Below are 23,843 nucleotides of genomic sequence, written 5' to 3'. Positions count from 1 at the left end.
TTCATATGATTATAGATTTGATTATTTCACTATTTATTTCACGGTGTCGCACAGCAGACTCATCATGAAATTGTTTAAACTGTCACCTTCACCCATCAAACATAGTGGGCGGGATTAGGGAGACCCCGACGTCTGATTGGCTGCTTCACACTGAGTAAGACAAGATAACTTCTTCTTCTTTGAATATTGACTCAGAGCGAGGTCCATATTTTTGCTGGAAAGGGTCATAATTTAAAAGGCATATTTAATTATTTAATGGCACATTAAAATATTTTATTTTACATTTCATAATTTAATGGTACATTTAAGTGTTTAATCATGTATTAAACAGAGAAATTGTAAATTTTATTTTATTTTCAATGGAACATTTAATGGTGCATTTATTCAATTAATTTTACATTTCTTTATTTTAGTTTACATTTCTTTATTTCATGGCACATTTACTTCATGATGCATTTAATGATACATTTAATGATTTAATGGAACATTTATTGGTATTTATTTATTCCATTTTACATTTCATTATTTCATGGTACACTTAATTTTTTCATGGCATATTTACATTTATTTAATTCATGATATATTTATTTATTTAATATTGTCCCCTTTAACCTTCCATAAACAACCTTTGCCATGTTGTCATAAACAGGGAAACATGAGATTGAGCAGAAATGACCACAGTTGTTCAAGCTGTTTAGGCAAGAATTCTCTACACAATCACTCTGTTGAAGTGTCATTGATGAGAATTGTGCAGTGACTCTTGTGTAATTGTGCTGATGGATGCGTACGCCTACGAATGTGTGTGTGTGTGTGTGTTAAAAGGGGTTGGAGTTGTAAAAGGTACTCTTAAACACAGAGCAGCAGCTCTAGAACTTCCTGTTGAGGCAAGAGTGAAACTTCAACGGACCAGTCAACAGTAAGTAGGCATGTTTATTAAATCTTGGTTAGATTTTGTTTATTCTACCTTCTTTTATGTGAAGGTAGAGTGTTTTAGCTTTAAGTAACATTTACTTTACATGTTTTAAATGTATATTGTCTCTCTAAACTAAAACCAGGCATTAACTAAATTCTCTGAAATGTTATCATCTCTGCTTACAGGCTTAATTGACCATGGATTACCAAGGTTTCAACCATTCTGATGCTTCAAACTTCACTGATTACCTTGATTCGTTGTCAGAACTCTTTGGGGACAACTCCACAGATATTGTATTTCCTGTGGACCTGCGCCCTGACATTTTGCCAATCCAGATAGTGGCTCTGGTTCTCTACGCCCTTGTGGTCCTGCTCGGAGTACCTGGTAATGCTCTGGTTTTGTGGGTGACTGGCTTCTGCATGACCCGCTCTGTCACCTCTATCTGGTTCCTCAACCTGGCGCTGGCGGATCTTCTGTGCTGCCTCTCCCTGCCTCTGCTCATGGTGCCGCTGGTGCACGACGACCACTGGCACTTTGGCCCGCTGGCCTGCACTCTAGTCAAAGGGCTCTTCTATCTGGTGATGTACTGTAGCGTTCTGCAGCTGGTTCTGATCAGCGTGGATCGTCTGATGCTCGTCAAAAGACCCATCTGGTGCCAGAACAACAGGCGACCCAGGCAAGCCGCATGGGCATGCGTGGCTGTGTGGTGCCTAGCTCTGGTGGGCAGCATCCCACAGTTTGTCTATGCCCGGCAGATTGATGTAGGGGAGCATAAGAAAGAATGCGTGCTGGCATACACTCGAAAAAGTGTCTGGCCCATTGCATCCTTTCGCTTTACGATGGCCTTCGTCCTCCCCTTCTTCATCATCGTCCTGTGTCACCTGGTGGTGTACATCACCACCAACAAGGGATTGTCACGTGGTCGGGTCAAATCCAAACGAACCGTGAGGGTCATCATTGCCGTGGTGCTGAGCTTTTTCTTGTGTTGGCTCCCCTTGCACATCTTGGACTTTATCGACTTGGCCACCGCCCGGACCTCTTCCCACAGTCCAAGAATCTACCTGGCTCAGGTGCTGGCCCTCTGCCTGGCATATTTCAACAGCTGCCTCAACCCTCTGATCTATGTGTGCATCGGACGAAGCTTCAAAGACAGCATGCACCGTTCGCTGCGCCACGTCCTCCACTTCGCCACCGAGGACCCAAACTCAAAGGGGACTGTTAACAATGTCGACACCAAGAGCACCTCGAACGGAAGGGAGACGACCAAAATCTGATCGACTTGTTTTTACAATCAACGGCCAGTCTTTTATTCCTTTGGGGAGGTATATAAGGAGACTGCAACTTCTTTGGACCCGAACTTTAACTCAGTTTGGAATCAAACCTGAGATTTACCCACATTTTTTTATGGGTAGATGAACTTTTGCAAAGACAGCTGTTGGGTTGCGTGACTCATTGTTGCAAATGAGGATGTGTTACACAATCTGTGATATTTCAGTGGTTCCTCCTCATGCATCTAAAATCCAAGGTTAAATGTTTCTACTTTGGTTTGTTGTCACCTATTAAACTGCTGTCAGAATACGTTGTTTTTAGCATTCATAGAGATTCTTTCCTCATGACATATACTTCTCCTTAGTGATGATAGAATGGACATTTTGTAATTTCTGCCACGGACACTAAAACTCACCACAAGAGGGAGACATTCTATAAGCTCAAAATTGTAAATCGCTTGTGTTAAGATTCTTTCAATACGTAAAAAAAAAACAAAACAAAAAAAACTCACTTTAGAAATGTTGACTATAATAAAAACCTATATTTCTTAAAATATCACTTAAGGGAAGACATCTAACTTACAAAAAATGTGTTCCCTTGGTGTGTTTCGTTTATATATATATATATATATATATATATATATATATATATAATGTATTTCCATTTTAAAATTTTCCAAGTTAAAATGTTTTTCTTCCCTAGAAGTATCATTTTTCTAACAGTTATTAAACAGGAATTTTGATCATGGCTTCATTAAATGTTTTGGTAATGACACAAACCAAAGGAAATTTGTCAATTATTTATTGCATCAAAAAAGTAAACAAAACCAACAAACTGTGTACAAAAGCGGTACCAAACTGTGACAAAATGACAATTTACACACTACATTCATTGTAAACAAGGCCACCTGATGATATATACAAAAGCAAACATATGTACAAGTGTGTGTTTTTCTGTGCCTTTTTTTTTTTGTTACTGATATTGTGCAGTTAAAAATACTTTAAAACACATGCATATACGCATACTGGTTTGGTAACATGGCCTCTACCGGACCCTGTGATTCACAGATGCCCGTTCATAGGGGCTTATCGGTGTAGAAAAGCGGTAGTAGACAGTACATATCAGTAAGTGTCAGAGTTAATCCACATGGGTGAAGTGGTGGTTAAAAATAAAGCTGGACCAACAGCTAGAAAATGCTGATGCATCTTTGAACAAATGTCAGAAATTGTTGCTGGTTGTAGCAGTTTCTGGATGACTAATGTTTGGCGATTTAAATGCCTATTACAACAGTAAAGGATCCTAATGAGTCTCCCAAAAGGAGCTGTGTAATTTGATATTATGTGGATTTATGGGAAAATAGAGAAAAGTAAAAGTATTTACTTCCGGGTCCCAATAAACTGCTAAAACAACAAAGTAAGATGTGATGGATCGGTGCTCTATCCAAGGTGTACCCTGACTGTTGCCTAATCACTGCTTGAGATAAATAGGCATCTAATCATCTCAAGCCTCCCCTCCATGATGCTGTGAGGACTGATGTATTTTTTAACAAAAACATTTACAGGAAGGATGAAAAACAAAGTTATACAAGTCAGGGCAAACAAAATGGAATCAATATGTTTATTCAGTTAGTTTACACTGTCAAACGAAATCACAGATATGACATAAAATATTTCATCTAACAGCCGAAGACTGCAAGTTTATTTAAACAATTTGGTAAGAAGTTAAAAGACAGCACTTGCATACCTTAAGGAACTGTTGGATCTGGTGGACTGAAGATAACACTACCCCAAATAAGATACCTGTCAGCTGACTAAACGAGAGAAAGGGTCATAAAACTCCATTACGAAAGTAAATCAACAGAATGTGGCAAAAGATGTAGCTTGTACAAATCTGGAGAAAGTCCAAGCAGAATGAGGAGGCTATGAATGGGAAAGATGAAGTTAGACCAAGGAGGACATGAAAGGAGAAGCGCAGAAAACTTAAGTCCAAATGTATTGAAAAGAGAAAAATGCACAATCACAGAAAAGCACATGCAGGAGAAAACTGTAAGAGTTCAGGTGAAAGAAATTTGATTTTTATAATGAAAAGCAAAACTAGAACCATCATCATGTAAGCAGAAGAAAACATGGTTTCAGTGAGCTAAAAAGAAGCAGTCATGGAGTGTGAATGATTACATGAACCAAATGTGTTTTGCCCAAGGAGAGGATGAATTATTTCTGATTCCAATGAATGGCACCAAACAGAATGAATCATCCCTAAAGATCGCAGGTGGAAGAAAACATGCACATTTCCACAGTCAGTACTGACATAAGGCTGTGGCTGCATTAACAGGACAAAGGGAAGGAAAGGCAAAACAACTTAATGACACCACTGGTAAACAGTTCATAAGGTAATTCAATTGAAAATATGAAAAATGGTACCTGAAAAAGCCTCAAGGGAGTAAAGCCGATGTGATACTATCATACAAAGACATTGTAACATAATTGATGAAACATAAAGTTTTTCTTAAGTGAAGTGAAAGCGTCGCATAACTCAAGTCCATATAATGTTTTGATTCATGATTGCAAGATTTTTTTTTTCCATCTGCTTGCTTTGCATAAAATGTAATTAATGATATCCAAATTTAAATGCCAGAATGTTAGGGTGATGTTCATTTGTTTTGTGTCTAAATTTTTCATGCTGCAAAGCAAAACAAGCAACAGAACGTCGAGTGAGAGTTGGGATTCCATGTGTTTTCGCTGCAGACGGTAGCAAATTCTTGAACCCCCCCTTAAATAAAAAAATATAACAAAACAAAAAATCAACAACCCAGCTTTAATTAATTAACCTAAAACGCTGAAAAAAAAAACAGCTCAGTCACTTTTTTCCATCAGTTTTATGGCTCTGTAAGCACAGTGTAACATGGATCGTTGATTCATGTTACACTGAATGAATGAATGGTGCCCATCAGTTTGGTATCTGATGGTTGTCGAGGGAAGGATAATTTCAGCCTGACAGAATGAGGAGGTTGGGCTACATTTTTGATCATTTTCATGAATGGATGCGTCTCATCAAGGATGGAGTAGAGGTAGGTTTATTTCAATAAGATTGTTCATTATTTAGTGTAGATTTGTGACCTAAAGGGGAAGCAATGAAGCTGCCTGGAATTGTTTGATGCCTTCGTGGTAAAGGTTGTACGGGTTTGAAACAGGTTTTGACTCAAACAGTGGTCATGACTTTAAGAGACCCTGTGCGGAATCTGAGAATCTTCTTTTTGAGAGCGTGGGAGGCTTTGATCTTGACGAAGGCTTTGGGCTGAGTCGTGGCACTGGCAGTAGCTTGCGGTGACGCGGACGACGAGGACGAGGTAGAAGCAAGGCGAGGTGGCAGCTGCTGGGGCCACACGAGTCCCCCGCTCTCGTCTGAGTCGCTGGAAAGCGAGCTGGAGGGCGGCGAGTACACCTCGCTCATGCTGGACTCGGACTCTGCAGGGGCGGCCCCGGCGTAGCCCTCCTCGCTCTGACAGAGGGGGGCCTGGGCCTGAGAGTCCTGCTGCCAGCGCTGGGCGTGCTGCTGGTGGGAATGGGACTGGGCGCAGGAGTGAGCGTGACGAGCTTTTCGGGACACTCGTTTATTCGCCTGCGCTGCATTCTGGATCTCACCCTCGTCCTGGCTAAGCTCCAGGTTGGAGCACCAGCGCCGACTTCCACTGTGGCCCTTGTTGGCCACCTGGGGTGCGGTGACCTGGCTTTGGTTCGGGCCAGGATTGGTCCGTCCCGGGCGCCTTTCTGTGGTGCCGTACCTCCTGTCAGGAGCCGCCTTCTGTCCTGGGAGGCTGTTTTCAGACTGGGATCGGTTGGTTTTGTTGCTTGCCTTCTTGGATTTCTGTCGGTCGTTGTGACTTTTTTTAGGAGCTCGGGACTTTGAGTTGGGCTGATCAGGAGAGGCGGCGGCTCGGTTGGCCTTCGACTGTTCAGGTTTGTAGTGTCTGGGGGACCGTACAGGAGCATGGCAGGCTTGTCCTGGGATGTACTGAGCGCTTACTAGATTGTGTACTTGATAAACAGAGGGTTGCGGATGTAGGTAATGTTGGGGGGATGGGGGTTCACAGCAAAGGTCAAGATTCCCAACGCCACAGTTTGGCTCCAAGGAGGGCAGAGGTGATGGTAGCCTCCCTGTCAAGGGGTTTGGTCTGGACTGGGGGTAGGAGAGAGGCAAATAACAACCGTCCTCAAAAGATGGGGCCTCAGCCCTGCGGGCCTCCCCCTCTGGCAGGTCACAACCCCATTCCTGTCTCTTAAGGTTTGCCGATAGGTCAGAATGGGGCTGAGGATGGGGGTCAGGAAGGCGTTGCTCTGTGGTCAGAGAGGGAGTTCTCCTGTGTTGGGAGCTGTGTCCAGAGGCGCCGCAGTACGTGGGGTCAGGGGTCAGGGTGGTGCGAGGCTGACAGGGCCGGGGTAGGAGAGCGTAACGCTGGATGAGACTCAGGATGTAGCCCTCCACTCTGAAAGCCTGTTGGTAGTCCTCCTCTGGGATCTGATCCTCTGCAGGCTGCTGCTGCCAGATATGGCTGGCAATGCTGGGGTCCCACCGCCAAGAGTCCTCGACTGACCCCTCCTCTACAATGCCCTCCAGAGGCGGGTGAGGCGCAGAGAAAGAGCGAGGGAGGTTGGGCCGAATCGCTGGCGCATCAAGCTCCCCATGCAGCATGAAGCTGTCTCCTTAATGTAAAGAGAAACAACGCAGTGAGTTAAAACCGAGTCATGACTAGAACAAGCGCCAACTCTGCCAACAATCTGTAACAATAAGAGGCCACAAAGGTCTACAGCTGTGTGTGTTGTGCATGAAGCTGAACCTCTTTCCCGAATTTAAAGAGATGTTATTTGCTGCATTGTAACTATCAGCCTCTGTGTCCATGGCATGACAACAGTGGCTGTTTGTGGTATAGTTGATTTACCACAACATTTCCCACCACGCGGTTTGCTAACCTTTTACTCCAAATTTGAAATCTGGAAGGCGTGGCATGCAATTGTCTTCGGTCCCCATTACTCTAGTACCCGTAAATAAAATCCTCTGCAGCTACCTGCCTTTATAAATGACTACAGTCTCAATATAATATAGCTGTACTGCAGAGATCCACAGCTCTGGTAGGAGAATCGTTTGATATGAAAAAGGATTAGCTGTGCACTTAACATATCTGTCCTTCATGGAAGAGAGGCCAGAAGAAAATTGTTGTTAACTCCATTTTAAAACCTCAGCAAGACATGTGGGGGACACGTAAACATGCGGAAGAAGGTGTTGAACCTTTTGGTTTAAATGCAAAATATGTTGTGCGCCTGAAAAACTACACTGCATATTCTAACAGGACCACAACCCTGAACCACAAACCTGCTCCAAAAAAATAAAAAAGTCTTTACTTAAATTGCTATTATGTTCTATCACAAAATCAATATGTCCATCAATGTATGCACTTGTTTCACATAAAAAAATAAAATATTTATGTTAGCAAACCACCTCCTACCTCAATTTGCTGTGTAAGATAACATCAGCTTCTGTGTAAATAATCCGACCAAAGTTACGTCGTAAAGGCACAGAAAATAGGAGTTTGCATAGACTGCCATGACGTTCTGGACATCATGGTGGACTACGCAGAAGTCCACTTTGTGCTTGGCCCCTTTTGGACTTGCTGTTAGCTTCAGCCACTGCAACTGCAACCTCCGCAGTCTGGATTTATTCTAAACGAAGGCACCAGGAGTATTATCTAACGCTCATGAAGTTTTAACGGAACCCAGCATCAAAAATTCATAGCTAACCATTTCAAAAAGAGCCGGATCTGTGTGTCAGATTTTCCTCAGGTTAACCATCTCAAGAGTTTTCTTACCTAGAGACTTAGGCCTGTCATTGGTGTAAATCCAGGAGGAGGCAGGCTCAGTGGGCTCAGCTGAGGAAGATTTTCCTTTTGGTGATTGACCCTCACTTGAATCGTAGAATCCTAGGACGGGACCAAGAGAAAGGACACATCATATTTATCATACCTCCGTGTTTCCCTCTGGAAAATGACTCTCTTGCCACCTTAAAACTTCCTGCTGAATTCATAGTTTCCAATCACATTTAGCAAATAATCCTCAAAACCCATCCATAAACTCCCAGAATGTTAATAACCAAGTTAACTCATCATCGGTGCAGTATGAACAGTAGGAAGAAAATTGTTTTTATTGGATAAAGCGATAACTTTACACAAAACCATACTTAGCTGCAGAGCATTTGACAAAGAGCATTGAATTCAGAAACCTTTTTAATTAAATGGCTGACAGATTTAGGGGACAGAAAAGCTTTTAAACAGCGTGAGTTTACCAGAACTCGGCCGACTGTCACCGGCGTCTCGTTGAGCTCCCTCACAGCAGCCGTCGTCAACGTCAATCTTCAGATCTCCCACCTGCTGCTCCAGCGCCTGCATAAGGCCCCACGGAGAACTGTGGAGAGCGCTCTGCAACACAAACCCATGCAGACTGTTCAACCGCTCTCTCTCTCTCTCTCTGTTTTCTGCACTGTTTACATGTGATCCGCCTGTAAGCACTGAGGAGCAACACATGGTCCTTTTTATATCAAACCAAGTCTTGAAGTTGAAAGGCTTGTATTCCTGGAAGAGCCACAGCTGTTTCTTTTTGCTGCTCACTTCCTCAGCGACAACTCTTGTTTTCTTTGACATTTATCTCTCCTTGTGTGTTTCTGCAAACATGAGTTGTGTGTCCAATTATTTGATAGATTTAAAACATGAAAGAAAATTATCTTTTTTTTTTTTTTTGAAGTTGCATTAAGCGGTAAACACAAGCTCTTACTGAAATGATTTGGGAGAGTAGCTTCTTTTCATCTCGAGACAAAAAAAGAAAATGGCTACAATGCATCAACGCCAAATGTCAAAACAAATAAAAGCAGACACCATATGTAGACTATTTGTTTCTTTGCAAACTTGTTACCAAGGTACAAATATGGTCACTGCTGTGCATTATTGAAGCGCATCCACCTGCTACGGCCATATCTGATAGCATGGAGTCCAAAGCAGTCAGTTAAAACATGAATAATTCAAGGTTGTCTGATGGGGAGGGGGATGTTGTGGCTGACGCACACACACACACACACACACACACACACACACACACACACACACACACACACACACACACACGCACACACACACACGCACACACACACACACACACACACTCTCTCTCTCTCTCTCTCTCTCTCTCTCTCTATATATATATATATATATATATATATATATATATATATATATATATATATATATATATATATATATATATATTAAATAATAATGTTTAAATAAATGTGATCAATGACAGGGGCAAATTTATGATGCAAAATTCATTTAAAAACAAGCATTTGTTCTTCATAGAATTAGGGTTTTGCAATAAGAACTTAAAGGTCTATCAGAATATTTTGTTAGATTTGTTGTAACAATAAAAGTGAGTAAAAAAATTATTAAAAAACAATTGCATTATTTTTTTTTGGTAACATATTGTGTGACTGGAACATCACACCACTACAAGCAAAACCCCACAAACACAAATACTGTTCATTATTGAAGACGATAAGAACTGATAAATGCTACAATCTCTAAATGACAGATCAGGCCTAATATGTATTCAGTATTGTGGGTATCTGTAGGTATAAATGAATACAATCGTATGTTCATATGCATGTGGACATCGATATGTATGTGTAATGTTAGCTTAGCTTTAGCGGTTGGAGTGTGTGAGGTGGTAGGAAATGGCGTGGTCCATAATTTCTAATTGTTATTTCTATAATGCTTATTTACATAAAGTGCACGTGCCAAAAAAGCGCAAGTGATAGAAACAGGCGTCTTGAATATTGTCTCACAAATTGGCTAAAACCACTAAAACTCACCCAGGGTTGTACATGTTAAATACATAAAACTATCTAAAACCCTCCATAAATCATAACCACAACCATAAACCGTACAAAAACCCAAGCTATACACATAAAATCCTAAACCAAACACCAAAGATAAATAGAAACCCCATAAACCACTAAAAACTTGCTAAACTTGGCTCTGCTATACATTTCCTGGACAAAAGGAAAAGGAATGTACAAACACCAAACATCATTCACTAAAACACTTTAAGATGCAATAAAACACAAACACCAAGGACTAAATTGAAATATTGCACAAATATTGACTATGTTGGAAATCTAATTTCTGTCACCCCTCTTCGCCAGGACCCAACCACTCTATTAAAGTGCTGCAGTGCCACTGGATCTAAAACCAGGAAAAATGAAAGACAATAATAAACGAAAACTTATAAAATCAGCTGTGTACAATTATTTCGGAAATGTGCAAATATACTTCCTTATGCTGCGTGCTATCTAAAGCGCTAAATATGCAGGTTAAAGTGCTTAAGTGAAAAGTTAAAGCTGTTTCTACTTAGAAGTAACAAGCAGCTGTTTATTACAGTATATTATTCATCAAGAAAATATGGCTGAATTTAGAGGTAGGACAGGATAAGCCGTGCTTGTTCTCCCTTTCAAACACCTTCTGGTCTTTTTAAGCATAATTTAGTTATATTCTGGTGAGGTCTTTCCTCGACGTTTTCCTTTTTCCCGTGTTTGTCCTTAACATTGCAATTGTTCAAAAGCACGCCTCGCACTGGTCAGACTGTCAGTTTTTGCGGGGCTGGCAGTGTCAGACGGTGACTTCATCTGACACACACGCTAACATCTGTAGACACTCGCATGCAAGCTTGTCTGGATTTGTTAACACGCACACTGTTGCGTATCTGTGACTTCTGAGGACGAAGCATTAACTTACAACGGTACCCCAACCACGTGGAAAACCCTAAAACAAACCTGGGTACCCCCAACATAAAGCTTAAACCTCACACATACATGCACGCACGTAAAACAAAGGTTCTTCAATGCCGCTGACAGTCAAGTCTTCAATTCAAGAAGATTGAGCATGTCCTCGTGACAAGGTGACACTATTTTTTTACGCTGTGGACCTTCTGTAATGAAGCGCCTGCTGCTGCCAGCGCTCTTCTGCTCTTCTTTGGTCACTGTCTTTGTTTCCCAGCGCCAAATTAAACACTGCCGTGAGGAATGTACACAGTCTGCATCGCAGTTGATGAGAAATCACCTAAAAGCTCATTAATCACAGAGACAGACTTGTTTTTTTTTCTTCCTTTTTTTTGAGAGGACTGTTCACTATTTTAGAGCAGACTGGTTGTCTCTTGTTGGATTTGACATATTTTTCTGGAAATGCATGCAGACACTGGTTTTTTCAGATCCCTTTGCCTTCTAAGCAAAAATGCGTAGACTGCTTAAAAAAAACAGATGCCTTCATTGAGCCGCCAAACACCTGTAAACTGGCATTGTTGCAGTTTAAGGTCTTATGGTTTCCCATGTGCATGTTTTAGAATAGTTCAGTACTTTTTACGGATTAGATTAACTTTATTGTCCCAAAGGGAAATTTGATTTGGGTTACAGACTCTGGCTGCTACATAGTCCAAACTATGTGTCACACTGCATTCACACATAACACTACTATAAAAATTCCATTATAAGACAATAAATAGATACATAAAGGAGCATGTTACATTATATTCACAATAAAAAATTGAAAGAAGAGAAAATAATAATAATGATGATAATAATAAATAAACATGTATAAAAACCGTTCTTTAAAAAAAATCTGTTTTAAGAGATACTGAAAAAAAAAAGTAATAATAATAAAATAAATAAATAAATAAAAATAAAAGAGCATGTGTCAGTTTAAATGTTGAATACTGTTGCCTATTCCACAATTTACTGCTTAATGCTATTTGTTGCTTTAATGGAAAGCGGAACAAAATGGCGGGTTATGGTGAGAAAACAACGTGTGGACAGATTCGTTGTGTGTAAGAAAGTGAGACTTTTAGCTGCTTCCATTCACTGTCAGTATGTTTCACACAATCACTGTATGACTCCAAAATATAACGCAGTTCTTGTGGAAACATGCTTGCCCATGCTCAGAGTTTGATTGATGTATGTCACGCAGCTAACGCAGAAATTACATTTACTGGAATGATGTAAGCAAGAGAGCATTTTATACAATTTTATATAGCACCTTTCACAGCTAAATTGTCACACTGTGTTTTACGAGAAAACCCAGCATAAAAACAGAAGATAAAGCCATAAAAAAAATACTGTACACATGTAACTCCATGCAGCATAAATAGATGGAGATAACACACATTATTACAAGCTACAAACCCATACACAGTAGAATAAATATATATATAAAACCTTCACCTCAGCACTCTAAAGCCTATTTACCCTGTTTTGTCCCATATGTGGCCATAATGCAAATAACTGCTCTTGTAGGGCAAATAACCCAAGCGATTCGTCCAACATGACCTCTTCACCCCAAACACTGTCCCTTCTTTGTTTCGACCAGGCTGCTTATTGTCTTACTGTACACAAAGCGTCAGCGTTGATGCAGCAGTACATTTTTTTTTTTTTTTTTTAGTGGGGAGCTTTGTTTTAGCTGCTGGTAGGGCAGTTGGGAAGAGCAGCGGCCTGGAGGAGGGGGACGCTATAGGAAATCCACTAATCAATGATTGGGTTTCATGCGATCGGTCGTTCACCACCTCCTTTAGGTACGCACACGTAAACAGACTCTGTGGGATTATACTTGATACAAAACCAAAACCCTGCACTTACAAACTAATCTTAGTGGAGACGTGGACTATTTGGTTCGTAGTGAAACGCGGTTTGTCTCTCCAGACTCACTGACCTGACAGATCTCACACTGGCATGCTGACAATGCGTGCACTGTAGCGCTGCTGTTTTACTGCATCCTGTGTCCCACAGCGGTGGGGGATGTGGGAGACAGTGGGCGCGCTGAAGCCAGACTCTTTTAGAGCCAGACCTGGCGAACAAAACATCTGGGATGCTCTCAGTTAACAGAACTGTAAGAAAAATATGAGGAAATATATCTGAACAACCTCCTTTAGCTAGTTTTGTTTGTAAAGAAATAGAAACCATTTTTTTTTTTTACAAAGCAAAGAGTTGGATGTTTTATCTTCAGCAACATAAAGGCAAGATGAAATCCGTCAGTTTGTTGCAGGTCAGAACAAAACCTGGATGAGGCTGTTTCAAAAAGTTAGTCTGATCTAACAGGTAGGGTCGTTTTTACATTTCACCAGAAATATTTTGATAATGACCATGTTTTCCCACATCTAAAACACGCCGGCGACACAAAACATGCTCAGAAATCTTAAAATTACATTTCTGTGGGTCGCTGTTTTGTGTGGGGAACCGCTTATGCCACATAATCACTATAATGCGTAACACATCACAGATTACCTCTGACCAAAATGATGTGCTTTTACCTCCTTTTACTCTCAGTAGAGTAAAAAAAGGGAGAGTGGAGCAGACTGGCCTTTAGAATAAGAGGAGACGCGGAGAGGTTTGAGGAGATTTGAATGCTAATTTGTTGAATATGAGGGGAGCACAGCTACAACCTGGTTTTGTAAGACTGTTGCTTTTTTATATATGGGTTTGAACTTTCTTAGTTAAAAGGTTTCTACTGTAAAATTTACCTTAATAAACAGTTCCTAAGGTAGTGAAAAGCCCTTAAAGCTCTGTCTTCCTCCATCTGTGTCCTTCCACCCTGTGAGGGTTTTCAGCTAAATGTTTATTGCTGCTCGTTTGTGGTGTAGAACGAATTCCCGATATTGATCCTTGCACAGCTTTGACGCTGTTCCCGCAAAACTGCGGTGTTTTGGTGTATTCTTTGCCAAATGCGGCGACAACATGTTCCGCGTTAAGAACATTTCCAGAATACAGAGAAGAGGGGAGGCGAGGCATGCAGCCAACATGCCCGACCCAATGTAATTAAAGCTATGTTGTGACTGGATCCACACAGAGAGGTCTGTGGGAGGCCGGATACACACACACACACACACACACACACACACACACACACACACACACACACACACACACACACACACACACACACACACACCCTCCCCCCCCCCCCCCCCCCAGTTTCACTGCTTGACTCAACTTTTGATCTCTTATTTTCATAAGCCCATGGTCATATTTTAAATCCCTTATCTCAACACTGTAAATGTTTCTTTAAGATTCTTTCATTCCAGTTTGACAGAGCGGCTATTCTGAACGCATGCAGTGTTTGTATAAGCAGAGTCTGTGAGTACACTCTTGACTCTGTCCTACGGTGGTTTGTAGAAAGCAGCTTGAGTTCAACAGAATCCCTAAACAGACGCGCAGAGGGCTCGGCTTATGTGAGCGAGAGGTGTTCAACCTACTCAAGAGTCCACTTGGATGCATGATTTGAATATTTTCTGCAGAGTCTAAGCGGCCAAGCTAAAGAACATACCAGACTGTTTGAGCACTAGAGCGAAGCGACAGAAACCAGAGAGCGAACCGTGCGGCTGATCTGTCACCATGGCGTTGACTGATGTGCTGCTGTCCTAACACCAGAACACACACAACCTGACAGCGGATCGCACAATCCTGCGCCGTGTGGCAAGCGTATTTATCATACAGTACTAGCAATAAAAAAAAAAAGGATCCCTGAAGCAGAAATCAGTCATTCACTTCTTTCCAGACATTTGCTTTGGGGGTTCAGCGCCGTATGTCACCAACGGCATTCTCCCAATCTGGAACATTGTTCTGACATGAATAAAACTTTCACTATCAAGATATCTAAATGTAGATATAGAGTTACAATCACGATGGTTACGTCTGTCATTTTGAATATCCGGGATAAAACAACACTTGACGTGCCACTAACATGATTTAACGTAAAATAAATGTGAATAACGTCGACAAACAAGCAAGTAAAGATTTTAAATGTCAAACAGTCGTCATGCATAGCTTTCATGTTAGAACTACAGGTAAAAAGTTCATTCGGCTTAAAAAGCCAGCGACGTGAGTAATGACGGCCAACATTGGGATTACATACATATCTGCAAAGCCATTGTAGATATCTGCGAGAACTTGAATGGATGCCATGTTAACATAGAACAGATGAAATAATCAAGCTGTCATTTAACAAAAGCCACATCTACAGAAGGGGGATGGAGCATCACAAGGGGCGTGTCTGAGGGAAGGGACACTGGTAAAAAGCCCACCTAGCATTCATGCAGCCATAGCAGCCACGGCTCAACGTTATGAATGATGTTAAAGTAGGCCAATAAGACAGAGGAGTCTGGTTTGATTATATGTTACAATGGGCGACCACGCATGTCTGTATCCGTGATTTAAAGCAGGCTATGTGATGATTTAGGTCTTGGATCCACGGAGTTAATTTATAGGATATAGTATTTGGCCTCGCACATCAAGCGCTCATCCACTAATTGACGCATGTGTGTCACACATTCATGCAAAATTCATATAATCCCTTCCACCCTCGCCAAAGTCTCTCAGTAGGGTTGCTCAGAGGCAGGTCAGAGCTCCCTGCTTTCTCAGCTGCTGTCTGGTGTCCCGCAGCTGTCAGCACCTTCATCACCGCACGCACACACACACACACACACACACACACACACGCACACACACACGCACACACACACACACACACACACACACACACACACACACACACACACACACACACACTGTATCCAGGAAAAATAAAGCCCCTCACTCTGTCTGGGGGCCCGGAGTCACATCAGAAACACGCACACACCAACGATCACGCGCAGGGTCAAATGTTTCTGTGTCACACTTTACTAGCTTTAACCTGAACATAGAAGATGAGATTGGGGGAGGTGGGGGGGGGGGGGGGGGGTCTCGGCCACAGATGGTGACCTGATATTTGTGAAGTCTCAATCTGAGACTTCAATTAATGTCGAGTCACGTAGAACTTCCCTCCGAGGAATTTCCGACCCGATTACTAACACGCAAGGACTGTTCAATAAACTGTTCATTAACACTGATCAAGAGGTGGGTTTATATATATATATATATATATATATATATATATATATATATATATATATATATATATATATATATATATATATATATATATATGCTTTTTATTATTTTATCTTTTTTTTAGTTTGCGCGCAGATGTGGGGCGCAGGAACACTGGAGCCGCATTGGAAATGCATGCCGGTGACGCATCCCTCATAATTCAATTTGCGCTAATGTTGTTTTGGACAGAGCGATGGACAGAGTTCAGATTCGGACGCAGAGGCTGCGTCATGGGACTGAGATCGCCGTGATTAGTATTCTGCTCCATACGCGTCTTTTGTTAGGCCACCGGCTGAGCAGAGGTGCAGACACAGGCAGGGAGGAAGGAGCTGTGGAGACGAGACCCTCTTTAATAATGTCTTGTTTTTATGACAGCGCGGTGGTTGAGAGACAAAAGCAGCCAAACAAAATGAAAACGCCAAAAGGCACAAAAAAACGTAACACCTAATGATTTAAAATAGAGGCTACTAAAAAAAAGAGGCAAAATGAAACTGTTAACACTGTTTAACCTGTTAAAGTGGTTTGATAATGTGCATTTAATTCATTTGGCTACTTCCGAATCAGCGCTTTCAGAAGAAATTATATAAGTCTAACAGCTAAAATGTACTTTTTAAAATGCATTTACTTTATGCATTTAGATTGTAATCTGTTTTACATTGACATGCAATTTACATAATCGGATAGTAATAATCTAAACCAACTGCTTCCTATATTTACTATAAAGTCAACTTGTTTGTTTTCCATATTAAAATTGGTTTGTGATTAGAGCATAACCTCTTATTGAAATAGTAATAAATTTTACAATCTGTTGGAAAACATGGAATTTAAATCTTTTATCTGACAACCACAGCTAAGATGGTCCACCACAGGGTTAAGATGTTCAGCATGTTAGCAATGTAGACTCTGGCATTAGCGCAATCGCTAACCTCGTTAAAGCTGCATACAGCCTTAAATTCTTTCACCGACGCAGAAGCTTTAACATTTTTGACAGGTTCATAAAGTATTGTGAAAAAGTATCTATCCCTTACAGATATTTTCCGATCTTTTTTTCTTAAAACTTTATTGTTACAGATCCTCCAATACATTTTATTATCAGTCACAGATTTTCAGGGCAAATGCGAACAGACGTTTTTGAATCAGGATTTTATTTATCAAGATAAAATAGCTACCCCAAACTGCTTCCGTGTGAAAAAGCAAATGCCCCCCCCCCCCCTTGTTGTTTCATGAATTTACTGTCAAGAATCACATTTTCTGGAGAGATTAATGCATTTTCATCCAGGCCTAATTACTGTCTGACAGGATGGCACGATATTAGGAAAAGTTGCGATGTGCAATAATATTGGTAAATGCGATATATAACGATATAGCTTGCGATAGATACAGAAACAAATTAAAGCATTAATGTCTCTGCTTTACGATCATTGCAAACATGGAGCCCTGATAATGAGTAGTCTATTTAGCTAGTAAAAAACAGAAACTTTATCATTTCCACCTCAAACATAAGGTGTTGCCTCAGTCTGACTTGTGATATTTGACAGCAAAACAACTTGGCTGTAGTTTCTTTTCAACTTTACCACCTTTTTAACTTCTCAAACATTCTGTGTTGCATTGAACAACAAATATCACCCAACATATTAAGGGAGCCTGGATGCACGGCGCCTAAACAATTAGCTAACTCTTACTGCATTCCAGGCGATTCTTTGCAACATGCATTTTGTGATACATGATATTGCGATGATTATAAATTGGCGATATACTGTCATACAATACTGTCTGACCAACAAGATCAAGAGATTATTCAAATAGAACCTGTCCAATGACCTGAAGTAGGATAAAGGATCTAAAAAGAAAGACATCACGTAAGAACACATAAGAAATAAGTTTTTCTGACAACTATGACAGCATGCAGAATCTACTCAAACAACACATTAACATCCAGGAGGCCACGCAAGACCCCAGAACATTTAAAGAACTACAGGTCTAAATTTGCCTCCATTATGGTACGTTTTTATGATCCAACAATTGAGAGATTGCTCATATATGGCATCCATGGGATAGCTCCAAGACCACAATCACTGCTGACCAATAGCAACTCAAAGGCCCATTTCACATTTGCCACACAAACGTCTTGATGATTCCCATGATTTTGGGAAGATATTCTGTGGACTGATGAGACAAAGGAGGATTTTTTTTTTTGGAACATGTGCGGCCCATTACATCTGGCATTAAACTAAAACAGCATTTCAGAAAAAAGACCATAATAGTATGATGGAGGCGACATGTTGGTTGCAGTGTGATGGACAGTTTTGCTGCTTCAGGAGGTGGAGAACTAGTTGTAATTGATGGAATAATGAATTCGGCTCTGTAGTTGACAATTCTGAAGGAGAATTACCTTTCATCAGTTTGTGACCGTGAGACCAGGTACACTTGGGTTATGCATCAGTATAACCCAGATGCAAAGCATACCCACAAGTCCACCTTTGCACAGCTTAAAAACAAAACATGAAGGTTTGAAATGGCTGAGTCAAGGTCTGGACCTAAATTAAAGTGCCATGTTGTTGTATGACTTTAAGAGGCAGTCCATGCTCAAAACTCCTGCAATTTAGCTAAATTAAAAAAAATCTTCAAATAGGAGTAGGATGAAACTCCCCCATAGCTGTGTAAAAGACTCATAACCAGTTATCACAAACACTTAATTGAAGTTGTTACTGTAGGTGGCACAATTAGCTGTAGGGATCAATTATTTTTTTAATTCTAATAATTTTAGAAAAATTAAAGGATAATTTGAAACTACTTGCTCAGGTTTTCTTTCAGATTAAAATGTGTTGAATCGTGTGACAAATCAGCTGAAACAGAAAAAAAAAACTGTTAGATGGCAAAGACCTTTTCACAGCACTGAGTCACAATAGTCATAATAATGACTATAATAATAAATTATGAACACAAGGTTGCCAACTCTCACTAAAGCATCTTTTACTTTCGGCTCTTCTTGCCGGGCTGAAAGTCTCTCTAAATAAAGACTGCCAAAAGCAAAACACTTTTTGTGAGCTGCATCTTGTGATCAGCCATTCCAAACCGCAATACTTGGATTTCTATGAAGCCGTCTGTGAACTCCTGATCCGTATTTTTTTTTCTTCCTACCTCTTTGGGATCTGCTCTTTAAAAAAATGGCAACTCTATCCACTGCTACGCAGATGACTGCCAGATTTACCTGCCTCTGACAACTAATAATCCATGCTCCATCAACCCCTTTTATATTGTCTCCATGACCTGCTGAAGGCTTGGATAGATATGACTTTTCTGAGTTTCAAGGAAAGCACAAAGGAGGTTATTTTAAGTTGTACCTCACACAACCCAGTTGCTAATTTTGGTTGCCGGGAGACATACGTCAAACAGCATGTAACAAAAGCTGGGATTAATTATGGACTCAGATGTTTTAATTTGATATAGAGATCAGCTCTGTGTTTCAGAGAGGTTAAGGCAAATAGCAAAACCTGAGCCAGTTTTCTCGAGGCATGAGCCAGAGAAAACAGTACATGCTTTAATCTCGACCCCTGCAATGCTGGGGCCAACCAGGCATCCCTTTCAGCCAGTTCAAAATGCAGCTCGCTGTCTTCCCCCCTATCTTTCAGCGTATCTCAACGATTCTGTCTTTGTTCCATTGGCTCCCTGTGCGTCACAGAATTAATTTTAAAATCTTGCTGTTGGCTTGCACATGTCTATATGTGGCTCCTCCATTCCTCTCTGATTTGCTCCAGCCTCATCTTCCTTTGTGGGCCCTTAGATCAGCCAGCCAGTTGCTTTCAGTTGTCCCAAGAAGTAGGCAGAAATTTAAAGGAGATTGAGCTTTTCTGTTGTTGCTCCCAAATCTTGGATCACCTTGGCTTTAATTATAAGACTGCCATCTTCACTTTCTGCTATTAAGTCTTTTAAAAGCACATCTTTTCCCAATAACCTCAGGCTCATTGTAAGTTGAGTTGCTCCCATTAATGGCTCTATTTTATTCAATGTTTTATTATGTCAAGTTTTTTGTTTTTGACTTATTTGTCAGATTTTTGGAAGGCACTTTGGGTAATCATGTCTTTTAACTGTACTTTATAAATAATCCAGAGATGCTTGACTTCCAGTGTTAAGAGAGCAAATAGAGATGAGTTATCAAGTAATGGCGTTAGTCTCAATAAAGCAATAACTTCACACCTTATTCAATTATTCTTGTCACACCAAAGCTTATTTTCTAATTGTTTATTATATGCATCCCATTGTTTTTAACACAAAGTCCACGCATACCTGGTGCCTTCATCAAACTCCTCTCTCTCATCTCTGATACAATCTATCCCATTCTGGATTCTGTACCAAAATGTCATAGTCATTAGTTGTTATTTTTTATAATTTTTTTACTTTAATTTCTAAAAGAACATAGTAGTTGCTTTTTAAAATATAAATACAACTTATAATTTGGTTTCACAACTGCAGAACATGTCAGGGTCAGTTTTTCTATTTCTTTTTTTGGCTGCTTAGTCATAAATAGCTATTTAATCACGATAAAAATCTATGCTCTCCAAAACAAATTTTATGCATACATGCCACTGGTGCATGGATTTTAGGAAAATAGAGCAACAATAAAAACACAAGCAAGCGGCTTGTGAGGAGGACCATGGCAGACTGGAATGACCAGATCTCTTTATCAACGATCTTTAGGGATCATTAAGAGCCAAGCTGTAATAAAAGCCTTGTGGTAAGGTCGATGCATTCCATTAGGATGGCTTTCAAAGATTAAAGACGTTTCTTGCCAAGCATTATAATGAGCCCAATCCTCTCAGTGATGGGTCCTATATGCAGTACTGCCTTGCTCATTTTATGCACAGACACCAACCGATGGGAAATAAAATTGGGACAGATTTGTCCCAGGTAAAGTTGTGAATTTTCCTCTTTTACTTCAGTTTGTCATCCATGGCAGCAACCATCCTAGCTTAGGTATTATTAGAGTCAATGTGCAACTCGAAAGCTTCAGTGTATACAGCCATATTCAATAAGTTAGACCATACATTTTGAGGCTTTTTTTGAGGCTTGTTTGTCAGATTAAAAGTACCTTTTGGAACAAACAACAACCTTTAAGCCAGTATTAAAAACAAAACACATTTCTGCATGAAAACTTTTACTTTTTTATTGGTCTGATGCATTATTTTAATCCTTAATGGTGGGCTTTTATAAACTGGAGGTAGAAACAAAATCACAATTAACAGAATAAAGGCTTTAATACATTATCAGTCTGTTAATCTTTATGATATGTTCCCCTTAGTGAATTGAGTTATTAAAATAAATGAACTTTTTAATATTATTCCAATTTATTGACTATGACTGCTTGTTGAAATCTGTAAAAAGCTGCTTCCCTGCCATAGTGTTCACAAATACCAGCTATACGCTTGATTCTTCTCCCTCTTCTGACGTCATTTACTCATACGCACAAAGCACAATAATCAGATTTTCTTTGCCGTTAAAAAAAATTATTTTATGTGAAGATCCATATCTTATTACCCCGTTGTGTTTTTATTTTCAGGCAACGTTTCTTATTGAATTAAATACACCAATGGAAAGTCTACAAGATCATCCAAAATTCCTTTCTATAGAGAACAGCCATTAAATAGAGAAGAGGCTGTTTGGTGGTGCGTAAAATCTCCTGTGGGAAACGCTGTTTGCACGTACTGAAACTTTTATTTGTCTTCATTAACCCAGTTTTTTATTCTTATAATCCTGGCATTGTCACGTAACAGCGCAGCATATAGGCGCAACTTTACAAAAGCTCTGCGTCAAAAAAAGGGGAGAAAACTCTAGAAGGCAATTATGCATGCATTTTCAGCAGCTTGCGAGCTTAGACGCGAATTTTGTTATTTTATGATGTGCAGAAAGCACAAATAAGAGCTTGTTAAGGGGTGAGACCTACAAAAGTCTTCAACGAGGGAACAAAGGGCCATTAAATAGAGGGTCTGTGCCACAAGCGGCGGCTGCTCCTCCCCCTGATTTCGCTACCCACAGGCATAAATCTCAACCCAACGCACAGAAAGGCATTGCAGCCTTTCACACAGAGAGCCTATTTATCAAGTTGGGTAACTTTTTTGCAGTTAGAGGTCACCTCGGCACAAAAGGCGCCGGCCCAAACGCAGAGTCCATCCAACGGTCAAACAGATGACAATGGAAGTCCTCTGCGGGCTTTTAGATATTTAAAAGTGTGTAAAGACTACAAATGACTTGACTAAAGAGGGGCGAGGTTGTGCTGCCTGGGACGAAGGGAATTCAAACACGCCGTAAAAAAAAAGACGCTCAGTAGAAACTTCTTACCAGCTGGCGCCTCAGCGTCAAGTTTTCCTGGCCCCAGCTGCTGAAGCATTCCAGCTCTCCTCTGGAGCCATCCTGGGCTAGAGGCTCTCCAAGAGCGAGCGCTCCCAGCACCAGACACTCCTGCCTCTGCCTGCGGAGCTCCAGCTCACACAGCCCGGCCAGACTCGCCTCCAAGCGCTCCTTGGTCCGGCTGCGCTCCACGGTTGCTGGAAACGAGAGCGCACGCTGCATCTCCACCCTCCTCCCCTCCCCCGACAAAAAAAATCCACGGCAACAAGCTGGAAAAATCTACTGTCAGGTTTGTTTTCTGATGTCCCAGATTCAGGAGCGCAAACGCGGGCTACAGAGGGTCAAACTCCATCCCATTCCTCGTGATAGCGCGGTTCTCTTGGAGCGGCGGCATGGTTCCTCCAACCTTCTCAGCGCTGCACATTCTTTTGGCTTGCAGCTGTCAAACGCATCCGCGGAGCCCCGCCCTCGGCGGAGCGGCCAAGGAGGGAAATTGGGGGAGTCATACTCCCCTCTCCCCCTCCACTCCTTTTCGCGAAATCAGTTTCAGCAGTCATTGGATCCAGGAGGCTGGGCTGAGGTGCTGAGCTCCAAAGTGTCCCATCCCCCTTGATTCCTTACAGTGACGCGTGGACCTCACCCATCCCAGGACTAATGGACTTCAAAGGGGGATGGTTCTATTTCCAGGGTTAAAACACTGGGATCTGAATATATTTCATGTGCTCACAAGGGAGGTAAAATAAGAGACAGAATCAGCAGAAACATCTGAGAAATGCGCAAAGTTGCACCCTCAAGGGGAACAGTTTTGACAGATTTGTGTTATGTGCATATTTTTTCAATTATTCAGATTAATTTATGAGTGAAATGGGATTTTTTTTTTGCCTATTCCCTCTCCCGTTGCTCCACATTTTTTTTCAGAAAATTGGAACACATTCAGATTTCAACGAAAAATGTCTGGATATTCAAGTGCAGCCTGGATGGTTAGTTCATTTTCTCCCTGCGAACATGAGACAGTGAATGCATTGTTCATAGCCAGGTGAAGATCTGCACAAACCAATCACGTCAAATCCTGATTTACACTCCTAAATAGGAAAAGTCAAGCACATAAAAAGATGCTATGATTTGGACGCAGCTTGACTCAGAAGCTGTTAGGATCTTTGGCACTTTAGTTTTCTTTATTTTGGTATCTGTATTCTGCTCCGTGTGCGTTCTATCATACATTTTCTCCCATTTTTTCCAGTTCAACTTCACTTCTTGCCTTCCTTCACGGCTTCAGCCTGTTTCCAATCAACCACCCCAGCCTTACTCAGCT

The 23,843-nt window shown here is 41.0% G+C and overlaps 2 protein-coding genes across 2 annotated transcripts; one reads left to right on the top strand and one right to left on the bottom strand.

Annotated features, from left to right (window-relative positions):
* Positions 1 to 640: 640 nt before the first annotated feature.
* Positions 641 to 2,491, top strand: LOC105915884 (C5a anaphylatoxin chemotactic receptor 1). The gene is made up of 2 exons (XM_012850138.3): positions 641 to 916; positions 1,099 to 2,491. Exon 2 carries the CDS (start codon positions 1,111 to 1,113, stop codon positions 2,185 to 2,187), a length of 1,077 nt encoding a protein of 358 aa, XP_012705592.2. The 5' UTR covers positions 641 to 916; positions 1,099 to 1,110; the 3' UTR covers positions 2,188 to 2,491.
* A 477-nt stretch (positions 2,492 to 2,968) lies between these two features.
* Positions 2,969 to 23,225, bottom strand: LOC105915883 (dapper 1). Its single transcript, XM_012850135.3, has 4 exons — positions 22,523 to 23,225; positions 8,516 to 8,648; positions 8,043 to 8,153; positions 2,969 to 6,882 (listed from the first exon to the last, which is right to left on the bottom strand). Exons 1-4 carry the CDS (start codon positions 22,751 to 22,753, stop codon positions 5,381 to 5,383), a joined length of 1,977 nt encoding a protein of 658 aa, XP_012705589.2. The 5' UTR covers positions 22,754 to 23,225; the 3' UTR covers positions 2,969 to 5,380.
* Between the last annotated feature and the right edge of the window lie 618 nt (positions 23,226 to 23,843).

This window comes from Fundulus heteroclitus, chromosome 18, assembly GCF_011125445.2.
Source record: "Fundulus heteroclitus isolate FHET01 chromosome 18, MU-UCD_Fhet_4.1, whole genome shotgun sequence".
In the NCBI taxonomy this organism is placed as follows: domain Eukaryota; kingdom Metazoa; phylum Chordata; class Actinopteri; order Cyprinodontiformes; family Fundulidae; genus Fundulus; species Fundulus heteroclitus.
The sequence above is the reverse complement of the archived record's forward strand: the minus strand, read 5'-3'. Positions and strand labels throughout refer to the sequence as shown.